The 16,547-nt window shown below is 41.7% G+C and overlaps 1 protein-coding gene across 1 annotated transcript in view; it reads right to left on the bottom strand.

Moving 5' to 3' along the window:
- Positions 1-16,547, bottom strand: part of LOC137184449 (adenylate cyclase type 6-like) — a 33,804-nt gene that overhangs the window by 9,635 nt on the left and 7,622 nt on the right. Inside the window, exons 4-12 of the mRNA XM_067592129.1 lie at positions 5,603-5,752; positions 4,827-4,948; positions 3,030-3,141; positions 2,588-2,715; positions 2,223-2,381; positions 1,984-2,125; positions 1,688-1,816; positions 494-522; positions 46-193 (exon numbers count right to left, since the gene is read on the bottom strand). Coding sequence (XP_067448230.1) covers positions 46-193; positions 494-522; positions 1,688-1,816; positions 1,984-2,125; positions 2,223-2,381; positions 2,588-2,715; positions 3,030-3,141; positions 4,827-4,948; positions 5,603-5,752 — 1,119 coding nt within the window. The remainder of the gene's footprint in view (positions 1-45; positions 194-493; positions 523-1,687; positions 1,817-1,983; positions 2,126-2,222; positions 2,382-2,587; positions 2,716-3,029; positions 3,142-4,826; positions 4,949-5,602; positions 5,753-16,547) is intronic.

Genomic DNA, 16,547 nt, shown 5'->3' with positions numbered 1-16,547 from the left:
GTTTACAAGGAGTGAATTTCAAACTAACTCTCATCAAACACTGACCTTTTTCTCAAGGTCGGCGGTCTGGAAAGTGAGTAGGAACTTCTTGACGTGGTCTTTCCTCAGCTGGTCAATGCTGCGTGCATCAATAGCCCGTCCAAGAAACTCATCTACCTCATCCTCAGGGTTCAGGGCCTCCTGAGCACAGCGGCTATGAGGTAGATGGAACAATAGGTCACTGTGTGGTGTGTATTTGTATCTGTGTGTGTGTGTGTGTGTGTGTGTGTGTGTGTGTGTGTGTGTGTGTGTGTGTGTGTGTGTGATGTGAGTTGGCCTATGCTGTGACAGGCAGGATGACTCAGAGCTAATGTGTTATTAGTGCTGGGTTGGATCTGACTGTATAAAACCAACAGTGGGCTCTAAAGTTAGACCACTACAGTGACAGTCTGCCAGTCACCGGCTAATAACAAAAGCCAGCCTTAATAACAGAAACGGAGGCCAAAACACTCACTTGTCTTTGCTGGATGCTTCGTCGATGCCCTGAGAAAAACAAATGCAGAGAGAAACAGAGTAAAAACGAGAGCAAAAAGCAGAGACAGTGCAGGAAAGACAAAGAGAAAGAGGGAAAAGGGAGAGATTATCATGTAGTCACAGTACAACTGAAAAATAGACAGAGACTCAGACATCTGCACAGTTAATCCCTGTGAGCCAGACTGATGTTTTAATTAATGCTTGGAGGCTTCAAATTACACCCTCTTTGCCCCTAGGGCTCAAACCCTCTGAGATGGAGAGGACAAAAGGAGGAGAGGGAAAGAATGCAGGAAAGAAAAGGAAATGAGACTTGTAGGATAAAGAGCAGGAGGAAGTGAGATAGAGAGAGAGTGAGTAAGACAGAGGAATATCTCCAGTTGCAGCCTCATCAGATTAGCTTCAGTCATAAATGATGTGCTGGGAATCCCTGGGAGCCCTGTTGTAACTCCTGTTTGTTTGAATTGAAAAGATCAATATTTATTCTCATGTTCCCACTGTCTTCTTTCGGCTTGTACCACATATATACACATTTGTCACATTCAGGCACACAAATTAAATTTTTTTATTAATTTACTGTAAAGGGTATTTCCTTCATGCAGCATAAACAAGACTGAATCTACAGCCCTGCTGGCAGCTCTGTGAGGCTGTACTTAGTCACAATAACAACGTCGGCATGCTAACATACTAACATTGACAATGCTAACATGCTAATGTTTAAGAGGTCATGTTTATCATGATCACAATATTAGTTTAGCATGCTAACATTTGCTAATTAGCACTAAACACAAAGACCAGACAAACTGACTAATCAGCTGAGCGACCGACCATCAGACCGTCATTGCCACCCAGCCACACTGCTAGCATGACAACAACAACAACAAAAAAAATCTTGGCTTTTTTTTAATCTGTTTTCAGAGATTCCATGAGAAGAAAGGAAGTTTAATTTAAGCATGTTAGGTGTATAGTAAGTTCATCTTTACAATAGGCTTCTGACCCTATTGCAAACGACCATATAAAATAAATATCTAATAATAACAGCCACTCTGAAGACATAATTAGGAGGGATATTGATGATTTAACTTCAGAGAGTGGAGAGGATGACACAGGAAATTGGATGTAGACAAGAAGAACAGGTGCCGTGCGCTCGACTAAGTGCTCCCTGCCTGTATCTCACCATCTGCCTGAAGACTTTCGACTCCTTAGTTCTGGAGAAGGATCTGTCAGGCACCCAGCGTGGCATCAATCCCTCGGCAGAATTTGCACGTGCTCGCTGCATCTTGGCCATCATGGCTTTCTCCTCTTTCTGCAAGTGAAGAGACCCCACCCAGGGAAGGTGTTAGAGTGGATGCTCCGACAAACAAGGACTTCTAAGTCAGGTGACAAGCCATTATATTGTTAGTGTGAAATATAGCACTAGTGTGAAGTTCTGAGCAGGTACTCAGGGACATGAGTGTTTGACCGTGTACTGACCCTCTTCTGGCTGCAGCCCAGCACCAAGAAGGTTTCAATGTTGTTCTCTTTCAGGTATGCGTTCCTCTCTCCTCCAAATCCCGGTTCCACCTCGTAGTCTCCGTTCAGATACTGCAGCGTGGCTTTGGTGATGTGGATTCGCCTACACACGCACACACACACACACAGAGTGTCAGAAATTAAATGGCCTATTGAAGGTTACGTCAGTACAGTAGCAGGTGGGGGTGGGAGGGACTTACCCGGCCTTTCCCCCGGCTTCCATTTGGTTGGCGAGCGTCACGTCGTTGGACCAGACATCGAATTGCCACTTGCGTAGGCCCAGCACCCCACAGTGAACGCGCCCGCTGTGAATGCCCACCCGCATGTTCACATTAACGCCCGTCACCTCTCTCACCAGCCTGCAGATGCACACACACACACATACACACACACGCACACATATATACACGCTTTTGTCAAAAAACTTGTGTCACCTTCAGCTTCACAGTGTCTCTTCAATATCCCGTTTGGCATAAACAAAGCAAGAAGTCTGAAAACTTAACCTTTGCTGGAAAATTACTGTTGTGAGTCAGTGTGTTTCAGTGCATCGGTGTGTTTGACTCACGAGATGGCTTCAATCATGTCTACTCCCATCTCCACACAGCAGTGGGCGTGGTCAGCCCGAGGTTCAGGCAGCCCTGACACACAGTAGTAACAGTCCCCGAGGATTTTAATACGCAGGCAGTGGTTCTCCTGTACAGCAAGGACACACACACATTTAAAATATTAGGCCCCTGAATTACAGCTAATACACAGCATGCTCATGTCAAATATAGAGCTTTTTATGCATAATTTGGATGACTCATCTCATCTTAGACTCACAGTCTAATTGATGTGTTACACAATGCTTAAGTAACACCCCCCCCACCACCACCACCACCGCCAAAAGTACATCATGTTGGACTTTGCCACACTGTAAAGGCTACAGACTGTATGATTACAGTATAGATGTGTCATTGGTTCAAAGTTCTGCTGTGAAAATGGTGGTGGCAGGTGTGAACGCTCACCGAGGCCAGCTTGTCAAAGCGAGCGAACAGCTCATTCAGCGTCATGACCAGCTCCTGGGCCGTACACTGAGATGCCAGACTGGTGAAGCCCTCGATGTCTGCAAACAGTATGCTGCAGGAAAGGTGGTGGTGGTGGAAAGGAAGGAGGGAAGGAGGGAGGGAGGGAGATGGTAACCAAAATAGACAGAGAGGAAAGAAAGACAACGGAGACAGAGAATGAGATCAATCAATGAAGTATAGAGGTAGTTAGCATGGTCTAGCGCCTCCCTCCCTCCTTACTGTCCAGCTGCCATGTGAGCAGGGGGAGAGAGTGAGGCAGACATTTGTTCAGCTCTGGCTCCCATCATCTAGGCCAATGTAGGTCACCTCCTCCAGCCCTTCCCTGTGAGAATCACCACTCCCCGTCCCCCTGTCTGCATGCCTTTCATTGCTAACTTTTGATAGTAATGAAAGGCGAGGATAAACAACACTACAGACGCTGAGCTTCAGTTGAAGGCGACAGATGGCGCTGTTAGTCCCGTGAGATCATCCACTGGGGCAGAAATGGCCCTTAATTACAGCAGTGCAGAGCTTGTCTGCATTTCCCACCCTGACAAAGGCTATGAGCTATGATGTATTAGTTTATAAATGGTCAGTTCAGCTGAATTACAACAAAAAGAAATCTAATGGTGTGTAGTCATGAAGTGACTGCAGTTTTGTTTTTTTGGCCCAGGTTTTTAGATTCTCTGTAAATAGTTTCACTGGAACTGCTTCCTACTTTAGAAACAGGGATTTTGCTTTAGAGTTTTTAAATAATAATTTTCCAAAGACGTGAGCAATACAAACGGGATTCCATTCGCCTCTGTTGTTCTGGGTAGTGGCAAAAATCACAGACACAAAATATGGGCAAATAAATAAAAACTATCTGCATGACCAGATTACCACTAGAACTAAGTGAGTACATATGTTTTTCTGTTGTTTGGGTGAACTGACCCTCTAAAGGCCCAAAAAGTAATTTCTGACCATTTACAATAATTAACAAGTTTGACTTAAAGATGAAAAATAAGCATTTTGAAGGTCTCTTGACTGACCATAGTTAGAAATATAGGCCTGTTTTACAAACATTAGTGACATAAATAAACCCTCGACAGAATCAGAAAACATTAACATTAGTAGTGCTTTTACAAAATGACCTGTGCATCAACTTGGGAGAGACAGCAGGTTTTAACCTTGTGTTACATTTGGATAATGGATTGTCCCTGTAAGTTTACACCTTGATAGAGAAGCAACGTTGCAACAGATTGTTCCGCTAAGTGCATCACCTGCATTTATTTGGGTCACCTCTGACAGGAGATCTCTGCCGCAACCTCATTTCATTGTCCCCCACCACCATCGCCATGACAGTCTGAGCTGCACCGGCTGGGCTCAACTGTAAACTAATGGATAGAGAGCTGCGATCACCTGTTAGTACTGGGTTATTCCCACTTGGGAGGTGAAATCCAGTGGTGAGGGCTGTGACAGGGGGCCAAGCAAACTTGAGGTCTGCCTCCCATCATTTGCTACAGAAAGCACAGCAGTGTGCCTAAGTCAATATCGTTACTGCAGCCGGTGCTGTCAGTGTCAATAAACAACAACATGCATAATACATGCTGTCAGGGAAATAGCTGTTGGAGTGACTCTGTAACTGACACATCAGTCAGCGGAGTGAGGTCAAAGCCACTGGTGCAAGCTGTGATAGCAAAGTAGACAAACTCTCCGACATCTTCTTGAGCACGTGTGGGTGCACTTGTGTAAAAGCAAGAATGTGTGTTTATCTACCTAACGTTGTCGTGTTTTTGAATGTAGATCTTGTGGAACATCATATCTTCCTTCTTGGCATTGATATCAGCCTTCATCTCCATGGCAACGTGCCTTGGCAGCACTGACAGCAGTAGGCGCTCCTGAGAGAGAGAGAGAGAGAAAGAGACAGAGAGGGAGAGAGAGAGAGACATAAACCCTTCATCAAATATATATAAATAAAATAAAAAATAAAAAATAAAATAAACATATAATTTCATTTATATATCTTTTTAATTATTTTTTTTAATAAAATGTCTTTGTTTCATTGATTCTTGATGCTTTGGCAACATTGTTGAGTGACATTCATATCAATAAAGCAAATTTGAATTTGATAGAGAGACAGAGCACAAAAAGAGAAATTAAAGAAAGGACAGTGAGAGAGAGAGAACAGAGAGAGAGAATTTAAAGAAAGAAAGACAGTGACACAGAGAGAGTGAGAGAGCCCATTCATTTTCGTCAGTTTCCACTGTTAGAATGCTCAATGAGTCACTGCCTCGTTGGCATGTGCGTGGGAACGTGTTAGTCAAATAGAGAGGAGTGGAGATACTCTAGAACATATTGTTGACCTCGAAAAACTGAGACAAACAAATCAGGCTTGAAAATGGAGACACCCATTTGTTGCTCTTTTGCATTTGTGTATGCGTTTATTTTTCCTACAGGATACTGGCACGATTCCTGCTTGTCTCATTTGCGTGAATATGCACGTGTGTATGTGTGTGTCTGTTGCATGTGCATGCTTGTGTGCGTGTATGTACCTGCTGCTGGTTTTCCCTCTGCAGGTGCAGTCTGGCCTGTATGTATCCTCTAGTCTCCTGGAAGGCTTGTCTCTGGGAGACCTCAGCAGGGTAGTGGGTACAGATCCCTATCATGTTAGTGCACATGAAGATCAGCACGTTGGCACTGATCTGAAAACACACAAACACAACAGAGAGGATGAGTAAGTAAAACAGAAATACAAATATATGAGAATCCCACCCAGAATGCACGTGCCACACCTCAAGAATACAATGAACTCTGCCTGGCCTGGGTGAGGTCAATAAACCAAATTGATAACACTCTAGGTCATAGGATTTACTGCAAGGAAAAAAAATTCCTCAAACGTCTGAGGAGCCATTAGATGTGATCTGGTTAGAGATGATGAGCGCAGCCTCGTGGTTACTCTGCGAGAGGACATTCTCCTCACGTCGCGCTCAGAATGGCAGATAGGAAGCCCAGAGGGTTCAATGTGATGCATGACTGGGGACACGTGAAGACTGTGTGACTCCAGCCTTCACTCTGCTTGAGTTAAAAGTTTTGACTGTCTTTATAGCACGCATGGAATCCATTTAAAAGAAGAAAAGAGCGGCAGATTCATCCAGATTGTGAAAAAAATACACTTTTATGAGACCCAAAAAAAACAGATGTTTTGACCCCCAAAAACAGCTTTTCTTGTTTTGTGTGACAGATGCAGCCAATAATGTAACTTAGTAATTTCTGTGTGTACCCGGTGCAGTGAGGTATGTTGGTTGAACAATGAGGCTCTGAGAAACTGTATAACAGCATTATCTGTGGCTTGAGTAAATGAAGTTTAGATACAGTGTACAGTTAGCTTTGTGGGGTCGTCAACCTTAAAAGCATTCCTCTGCACTGCTGCAGCTGCTTTCTGTGTGTGCCTGTGTTTTTTTGGATACGTGTGGTAAGCTAGTGTGTAAGTCTGTTAGTGATTTCTCTTCTCACTAGTCCACATCCAAGACAGAACATCACAAATGGAGCCTTGAGCTCTGGACTTTCCCTACGCTCTGAAACACACACACACATGTGTATACACACACACACGCACACACACATGTCTTCTCCATGCTCAGACACACACTCCAGCCTGGGAAAGTCACTTGACCCATGACCAGAGCACAGAGTGTTTCCTCTGAAGATGATATCATCAGTAATGAGAAAAAGACATGCATGCACAGCGTACACATAGACACTCAATCAGTCTTAGTAACAACATCACAACTAAACTGGAAGACATGACAAAACTCATCACCAGTACCAGCATTTGTGAGCCGTGGTTGGTATGTTGTCAAACCAGTGTGTGTTTGTGTGCATGTTTGTATTTGTGTTTGTGAGAAATACAATGGAAGAGAGATACATAACTGGAGATAGAGGATGATTATCTGTTTACATGCATACACTGCATAGTTTCATGCCGTGTCCTTTGAAAATTTGAACAGCTAACGTATCCACACATGGGTGACATAAGAAGAATGCAAGCTGTTGATAAAAAGAAAGAACAGCCTCAAACTTGTAGCGTGATGGCAAGCTTTCTTTCTACCACGGTCCTGAGATGAGGTTTACACTGTATACACGAGAACTCGCCATTTGTTTTCACAACAAGACAGATGCAATCTAACAACCTGCGCTTGAAACACAACACCATTACCACAGGACAGTGGCAGGCAAATTCCACTCTGTTTATGCCGAGACAGAGTCTCTGGTAACTTCCTATTCCACCTGAAAACAAATGGCCAAACTAGATTAGGAGCACCGCAGTACGCAAAAATAAACACACTGATGGCTCGCAGGTGCAGAAGCAAACATGCCTTTCTGATGTACTGGGTGAATACCAATCCCTGATGCAGCTGATACAGGCAGAGAGCAACAACATTATTCAGGAACTAACAACAGTGCATCCAAAGTATCTTCTTTTTTATTTCTGAGAGATATACTGTATGTATACACACACACACACAAACACACACATATATATATATATGAATATATATATATATATATATATATATATATATATATATATGCAGTCAGGTTCGCTCAAACAGGTTTTCAGGAAAGAACAAGAAGCACTTTTCCCTGAACTCCTTGATGCAGGATGACAGGGAATGCTTGATGCCAACTGTCAGTCAACTTTCAAGGATTCAGATCAAAGCTGCGGAGATGTGTGAGACATCAGGCTACTGAAGATCAGGTGTAACAACCTACTATGAACGCCCACTTGTATTCTTTACATGACTGGATGAGCAATTTTATCTAAGTGCTGCATTGAATTTGTGCAGTACCGTTGCTCAATTAGCGATCAGCCTATTGTGTTCCTAAATCGTTAGCTTCCAGATCATAATGCTATAGACCACCAATGGAGACCTGACACTCTGGTCTTGAAGGGCTCTGATATAACCTGATCACATTAATCCCAAACAGATGGCTCTGAACAGAGTGAGCTAGATAACTGAGTTAAGTGGCCAGTCTGAGATACAGGGCCACCTGCAGTTCCCAGGACCGCGCTTCTCAGCAATGCACTCAATTCAGCTTCCCATGTGAGCTCACTCAGATTTTGATCCAAGCAGAGACATTTCTATCAAATTGATGTTGATAGTTTGGCTAGAAGCATAGAGTGAGCTTAAAGGCAGTTTAGGACGTCCCACATTTTGAGATTTTGTGTATTTTTGTTGAATGGGAAAACACACAATAATGCAGCGAAAGCATGGATAAACATTTATTTACAAATGCGATGCAAATTTAAGGAAAACATCTACTGAAGCTTCGGAAAAAGCCCTGATAGCTCTGAATAAGTGAAACCAGAGTGTGAGGAAACATGATGAATAAAACTTGTGTTAATGCCAACTTGTATGCTTAGTCACCACACGGTCTGGAGATTAGAGGCAGAAGCGTCCACAGAAGTTTTTGAATAAGTCTTGTGTGCGAAGCTATGGATGTGTGTGTGACTCCCTTTGGACAGGCAACTCTTTGATCCTGAAGCTGGTTGTGTCTATGCTGCACTTTTATCACCCAGACTTGCAAATCCAGACCAGACCAACGGCCACTCTGACACTCCCCAGAGAGCAGAAGAAGCTTCTCTTCATTCGCTCTTCGTGCCACTCACTTTTTAACAACTGAGCTGGACTTTAGAGTATCTTCCACTGATTGTCTCCTGACTGTTCTTCCGGCAGACTTTTGGCTCTTAAAGGCGAGTCTGCCTCGACATTTACTTAAGCAGGGACCTCTTGGCGGTGAAGTTAAAAGGAGTCCAAACATTGGCTTATAAGGTGCGGCTCCCAGCAAGGTGCTTTATAAAGTAAGGCAGGCGGATAGCATTTTAAAGAACGAATGAAGGAAGGGATGGAAAAGATTTTGGCTAGGCAAACACACCACAAATCCATTCTGTCTTTAATAATATCCTACTGGACAATTCCCTCATGCACAAGCACGCTGGAATGTACACGTGCACAGATCCAGTGTTCACAGCAAGGTCATCATCCATTCATTCACAGACAAAACTTTTACACCAACTGATATGTTGTATTGTGAAGTTGTGATGTTATCATGACATTTACTGTAGTAACTGTACAAGTTTATTCTTAAGCATGTTCAGCAAAGGAACTTGTAGAAGCCTCGTCTGTGAGCAGAGCTGAAATCGTCACATGTAGATGAATTTATCACTAATATTAACTCCTGTGACAATACAGCGAGAGAGAGGTAAACTAAGAGCTGATAACCACAGATACGACATACCGTCTCTTATTGAATACAACCATTGTCCAGGTAATCAATGTTTGGATTTATCCGGGAGTATTTGAAAAGGGTTGCAATGAAAGATAAGTTCAGCTATCCCACCAACCCTGAGTTCAACTAAAGCCAGAGTTTAAAAGGCCAGAGTGCTACATCCCATAAGTCAACTCGCAGGCTCTGGGGACGCTGCTGTTGACAAGGGGGCTACTCTCCAGAGAATGACCTTTGATAGGCATCTGGAGCTTTTTAAATGTCTTACAGAGATGAACGTCAAAGCTCAGTCACAGACTACTGGTCATAGCCTGAAAAGATAACAAGCGGTACCAGAGCGTTAAAAATAGACAATACTATGAGACTTTGTTGCACTAGTTCAGATCAGCTCGGGGGTTAATATAATGTGTAATTACTGACATACGAAAGAAGCCATTCCTTATAAAGATAAATGTTGCAGAGGGGTGGGGGTGCCTGTCTTTGCCATCTTGGGTCTCTGCCATCTGGAATCAGAGCTCTGTTTTCGTCATGGCTTGGGCCAAACCAAAATTGGTCTCAGGCGACCAGTGAGGCCACGAAGTAATCTTTGTGAAACACTGAAGCAAATTCCACAAAGCTAAATAGAGCTGGACCCAGGCTGCACATCTGTCAGAAAAACAGATTCTGAATTAATACTTGCGCATAAACATTCTCCCAGCTATCCTGGAATTACTAAGCTAAATAAACTGTAACCGCCAGCTGAAACTGCCCACTCAATTTTTTCTAATTTGACCAACAAATTTTTTTCCCAAAATCAAACGATTATAAAGCTCGTTTATCATTCTACTTCAAAATCTCAGCCTTCAATTTATTCCTGACTGGCTCAAGTTCAGCAGTTCAAATAAGTTGTTGGGACAATATTGCTGTGGTTTTGCCACTTTCCACTGATACTCTATCTGAATGTACGTGTGGAGCCTGAGGACATAAACATACAAACAACAAAGGACTTACTGGCCTTAGAGAAAAAAAAAATACAGTGAATAGAGGGAAACAACTTCCGGCAAAACTGGACACAGACATAAAAGAGTCTTTGTTGTTGTAGCTGTCATTTGAGAGCCTTGAATGAGACTGTTGCCGAAAACAAAGCAGTAGGGTTTAACTGTCTTATTACTTTCTTATGGCTCACTTGGCTGAATTGCACCATGTGGTATCCTGGGTTTAGGTCTGTTCTAGGACATTTATCATTTGTCCCTCTTCCCTCTCCCAACATTTCCTGTCTCTGTGAAACAGCCACAGAATAGTCTCACATGTAATTAATGTGCAGTTTTCAAGACTTTAACACACTTTGCTTTACACACTGCTGCTGCTTTACCTAAAATCCATTCTGTTTTTACTTTAGAGCTGGAAATAACAATTATTTCCATTAATGATGAATTGTATGATATAGTAAATGTCAGAAATGAGGGAAAAATAGTGAAAACTGTTCATCATAATTTCCCAGAGCCCAAAGTGACATCTTTAAATAGCTCATATTGTCTGGCAACAGTTCAAAGCCAAATATATTCAATGTACTTTCATAAGACACAAAAAAACCCCAGCAGATCCAACTCTTTAACAATGTTGGCTCAGAGAAAAGTTTGCATTTTTGCTTGAAAAATGAGAATAGTTTCAGATTAACTACCAGTAAATACTAATCAATTAATTAAGTAATTGTTTCAGCTTTATTTTATTTATCTCTGTTTCCATTTTTATTTCATTTATAGTTATGTTCAGTGTTTGGTCCTCCATATTTCCTCATTTGAATTATTACTTTACAGGCATGATTACTTTATTATTACTTTATTACAGGTAATAAAGTATATAATTAAAACAAGCAGTATTTAATGCACCTTTTATTACATGAGCATTATATAGAAAGCTGTAATGATGAGTACACCTGTGTCTGTTTGTCAGTGATCTTGACTGCTCTGTGGTTCGGGGTCAGTGTTTGGCTGGACAGACAGAGGGGAGGGGGGAGTGGGCAGGGCTGGAAACAACTCTCTTCCCAGCTGTGTCCTCACTAACCCTCCACTTCCTGCCCGCTCACACCCTCACAGGCACAGCTGCAATTACTGCACGGCGGCTGCAAGAACACAAGATTTGGTTAATTAGCCTAACCAACCAACCAACCAGACCCATTCATTCCTCTGTTGGCCCCTCTCACTGATTCAAGCTGTGTGAGGGAGTCCAGGCCTTGAGCTGTGTGACTGTGAGCTAAACTTCCAGGATTCCTAATTCTGCTGCTATTGCCTCCATCTCCTTTTAAGCACAATGTGAATCCAAGGCCACCATTTCACTTTGACAGAGACCAATGTAACACAAACTTTAAGAGATAACTCCAGAATCAAACAATGGCCTTCAGTAACTAATGTTAACTAAACTAAAATCCAGGAACTGCAGACTAACATTTGTTTAGCACTATAGAAGTTTTTTTTTCTTCTAGCCAGAATGTCTTTTAATAGTGAGTAACAGGATTAAGAGAGGCAGCATTAAACTACATCAAATGAGGCCAGATGCCAGAGCTCCAATAAAAACATACAAGAGTTTAGTTTCACTGTCTGGTTATATAAGCATTCACTACAAAGCACCTCTGCTCACAGTTTCAAGCACTGTCCTTTCCTGTTCTATCTCCTCAACCATACACAATATTGACTTTTACTACAAAGCATACAGATCAATACTGGGACAAGAACAACAGGTTATAGTTTAAACAGCAGCAACACGAGAGCAGTTTGGTAACTGCATCAGCTAATGTTCTGACTCGGTCTTCCATGACTTGCTCAGTCGAGGATGAGCTGATACTGAACTCATGCATATAACACATCCGCCTGCGGGGCCAACTTCAGGAAACGTCACATGTGACATGTTTGTGAAGCCTCATATATCAGCAGTGCTTCACAGGAATAAAGGCACTGTGTTGAGTTTCAACATATAGTTAGACGACAGGCTGAACTGCTACTGTACATATATGTCTTAGTTTTCTGTGTACATATGTCTTGGTGTTATTTATGATGTCTTGATCAGCTCTGCTCAGCCCTTAAAAGCTATAAATACTGAAACAAAGACTCTTGGAAATGTGATTCAGACATATTGAACGACAAATGTACAGTAGAGTCTAGCAGCTACGACTTTTCTTTACAACATGACACATCGTTCCAAACAAAGAAAACAGAACTGTCTTTCTGCCACCTTAAAAGGTAAAGATTTTATTTTTAATGTGAAGGGAGGGCGCATAATAAATTAAGGCATGAAACGATACGCTTTTGGAGCTTTACACACTGCGCAGCTTAGATTAACCCTGAGTGTGTGAAATTACATCATGGGACCAGGGTCTTGTTATTGTATCTGACATCATTCATTGAAAATGTGAAAAAGACATGCAGTGAGACATCGAGGCACTGTGCTTTTAACTTCTTAGCTAACCACATAAACTGTCTACACTGGCTAGAGAAAATCATCAGGAGGATCTGCTCTTTCCATTTAGTGGGCTGATCAGATGAAAGTTGAATAGGCGGAGCAGGTTTAAGAGGGTCTATGACAATAAAGACATGGGCTGTGAACAGTGGTGTGCATTTCAACAGCAGGAAGGTGTTCCCTGTTAGCGAACATGTTTTGCTTTGCTTAACTAATGCTTTCTCAGGCTGGCTTGACATATGTTGTTGCTGTATTAACAGTGTAATTGTAACTGGGATAGCAGGATAACAAGACAGTTGGCTAGTGTGACGGTGACCTTTGACAGAGACCCATCCACTTTCCTGTCACCAGCACTAAGGACAGGGTACACAATGCTCAACAGGATCCAGAGTAAAACTGCCCTTAAAAGCCTGGGGAGGTGCATGCCACACAGATCAACATTTAACACTGCTAATGGATTCCTAATATATATCTGTTGGCTGTCTGCCATGGAAGTTCAGCCTTAAATCCCTGTATTTACTTTTGTGGAGAGCCAAGTTGTTAGTAAACCATGAGCTGTTATTAGAAACCAGCGCTTCCTCATCCCCGACTCACACACGCTATTATTAGCTCAGCTATTATTTCCCTTATCGTTGGCTGTATTTTAAGAGCAATATTTCGCTTATCGCTGATTCTAATTGCTCCCACCCATAGTGGTGGAAGCTATCCGGGTTTGTATCATTGCCTCTGGTTGTAATACAATAAGTGGATGAGTCACAAGCTCTCTCAAGGGGGTAGGGTTGGAAGTAAAGGGGGGTTCTATTATTTGAGCCAGTGCATTGTTTGGCACCCACAGTACCTGACGGCAGGTTCTCACCATTTGATAGCATCCAAGAGAGCTACACTGATCCACACAGACAGATACAGATCACACACTCCACTTCTCTTGGCCTGTGTTTGTGGGTGTACATAACGTGTGTACTGGACACCAGAGTCACTCAATATAACTAGGGCTGAGTTTCAAACTTCAATACTTACGGAGCACTAACCAAAAAGTGTCAGTGGCAAGTATCAAGTATCGAAGAGTGTAAAGTATTAAAAGTTGGCACACATAATCACTGATCTGAGTTAATCTTATTTAATGTAATGCAGCTAATTTTAGGCTGTTTTAGTGTTTGGGCAACATTCTTTATTACTGCTGATGCTAAAGAGATGCAATAAAAGTTTTGTTTCTATTCCTCAAACTAAAGCATAAAAAAGTTGTATTGGTATCAGTGCCAAAACTCAGGTAAAGAACTGTGTATAGTATAAAAAAAATGATAAAATTGATGAAACATTAACTGATACCCAACCCTAAATATTAACCACTGTGAACTCTGATTCAGTTAACAAACTTTACAACTTTAGAGACAGAGAGCAGAAGCCTGTAGTACATGTGAGTATCAGACACAGCTGTTGTTATACTTTCCAGGCAAACATCATAAATAATTGCATAAAGGTGAAGGTAGCCTGATTAGTTGCTGTCAGGTTTTTGTTACGCAACACTTATGTTCTGCCCTAAATGCATTATGCACGGCTCTGTCATGCCTGTGACATTTCATTGATTGGTATCTTTTTCACCAGTGTTAAGCAGAGGGATCAGTATGTTTCCACTAGTTCCACATTCGTTGACCCCATAACAATCTGCAAAAGGAACAGGTTTTTCCTCTAGTGCCGGAACAGCACACAATAACAAAAGCACAGACTAGATGTACCTTTGAGACTTCGCTCTCTTCTTGACCTGCCTGTCAATAGGTCCTCTTTAGAGGACTCCATCTGGGATTTGGTTATCCAAATATATCCTGCTACACACAAAAGAACTACTTCTGTTTGGTTCCTGGTTAATCCATGTATGACATCTTGCACGCTGGCTGCTTATAAATTCATAGAACTAAACAATGGTACAGTAAGTCATATAATCCCACTTAAGACATATAGGCGTATGGGAGCACAGCTGTTCATACCTAAGTTATAGAAATACATACTGTATATCAAAGCAAAATGTCTCTGCGCCGAATGCCAATCATGTAAAAGTTACTTGTTGTCTCCTTTACCCACAAGAGAGAGTGACATAACAAAATCACGAGGGACAGGTGGTCTCTCACAGGGAAGCACTCAGAGTGCCAAATGAATCTGTTTTGGACCATGTGATGCGTGTTTGTTTCTGTATGTGTGTGTGTGTGTGTGTGTGTGTGTGCGAGCATTGGCTTGACTTCCAGCCACAGTCTGAGTGCGTGGCGCCACGAGGTGAAATTATAACAGGTGACCAGGTCCAATGTCGCCCAGTACAATGGTGCGTTTTCCACTTAGGACTGTTTTAGATTTGAAGTTTGGATACATCTCTAAAATAAGACTTGATTGTGTACTCTACCTCCCAGCCAACATAATGAGAATGCACTGGGTGATAAAAGATGCTCCATTAGGATTACTGCGTGCTTAAACTAAAGGCTACAAACAAGAACCCATGAGGCTAAAGGAATTCAAAATGCTATGTACCGCTGGCCCTGTGTGGTGCATTCATGTGCTAGAGTGACAATTCAACATTAGAACACTCAGTGTTCCTAACAAGCAGAAATGTCATAAAAACATTTACGTCATCAAAAGATAATAGGAATATGGTAGTTTCTTCCAATCAAAATGCTGCTGGTCATCAGCCAACTGTCACGACTTGGAAGTAAAACTGCTTCCACAACAACATCAGCTGTCAGAGCGGCCTGCGGCAGCCTTTTTAAACCAAATGCAGTTAAAAGGATGAAGCACGCAAAATCCCAGTAAGCAGAAGTGAAGACGAGGAAACAATGAATTGACCCTTCTGTGGCCAAGCAGCACCACCAGAGCAACTTAAACACAATGTAATATCCATACTGATTTTCCAAATTCATGAAATTGCTTGAATGACAGAAAGTTATATAATGATTAAAAAAAACAAACAAACAATTTACTCAACCAGCACTCTTGTTAATAACATATCTTTAATGTTAGCTGGTTAAGCTTACTTGGTGGTTATCAGCATCATAGATTTTAATGTTAATGTGCAGTATTGTGCACACCACCGCTCTAAAAAGTGTTTTTTGTTTTAAGGTTGGAATGAAAGCCTTCTTTTTACGTTGAAGGGTGAAGAATAAATATTAAAATGATTATTAACAAATCAACTGTAGTTTATTCATGAAACGATTCTATTAGTTTTGACCCTAAACTTTTATGTCATTTTAAAAAATATATTTTTACTTATAGGCAATATTGTGTATCATAATGTACTCATTAAAAGACAATAGAATTTAACATAAAAAATCAAAAGGTGATAAAAGAATATATTATACATATTTCGTAGTCTTTGAATACTCAAATGATTTAGTATTGCACGTAAAGTTGGGGGGCTTGTGAGGACAGATTAAAACACTGGATCTGAAATTTCCCATAATGCAACTGGATAGCGTCTTTCATTTGACCCTCCCTGCATGGTAAATGTCATCATCGTTCACACTCCACGTCGCAAAATCAATCTGAGATAACATGACATCAAGATAAGCTCCATCTGGAGGCATTATACACATGTTTTCACAAGCTCAGCTGTACTTTTAGCACCCTGTATTGTGACTGAATGTCCAAATACATAATCTTTATGTCATACTTCTACTGTCATGAAACAAACTTCGATGTAGGGCTACGTATCCACCAACACAGCATTTTTAACTGTTACACTTCTATTAGTGTAATTCAGAAAACAGCTTGGGAGAAATCATTTTGAAAGACTTGCAT

Source organism: Thunnus thynnus, chromosome 6, assembly GCF_963924715.1.
Source record: "Thunnus thynnus chromosome 6, fThuThy2.1, whole genome shotgun sequence".
Taxonomy (NCBI): domain Eukaryota; kingdom Metazoa; phylum Chordata; class Actinopteri; order Scombriformes; family Scombridae; genus Thunnus; species Thunnus thynnus.
Note: the sequence above shows the minus strand (reverse complement) of the source record. Positions and strands in the feature narration are given on the sequence as shown.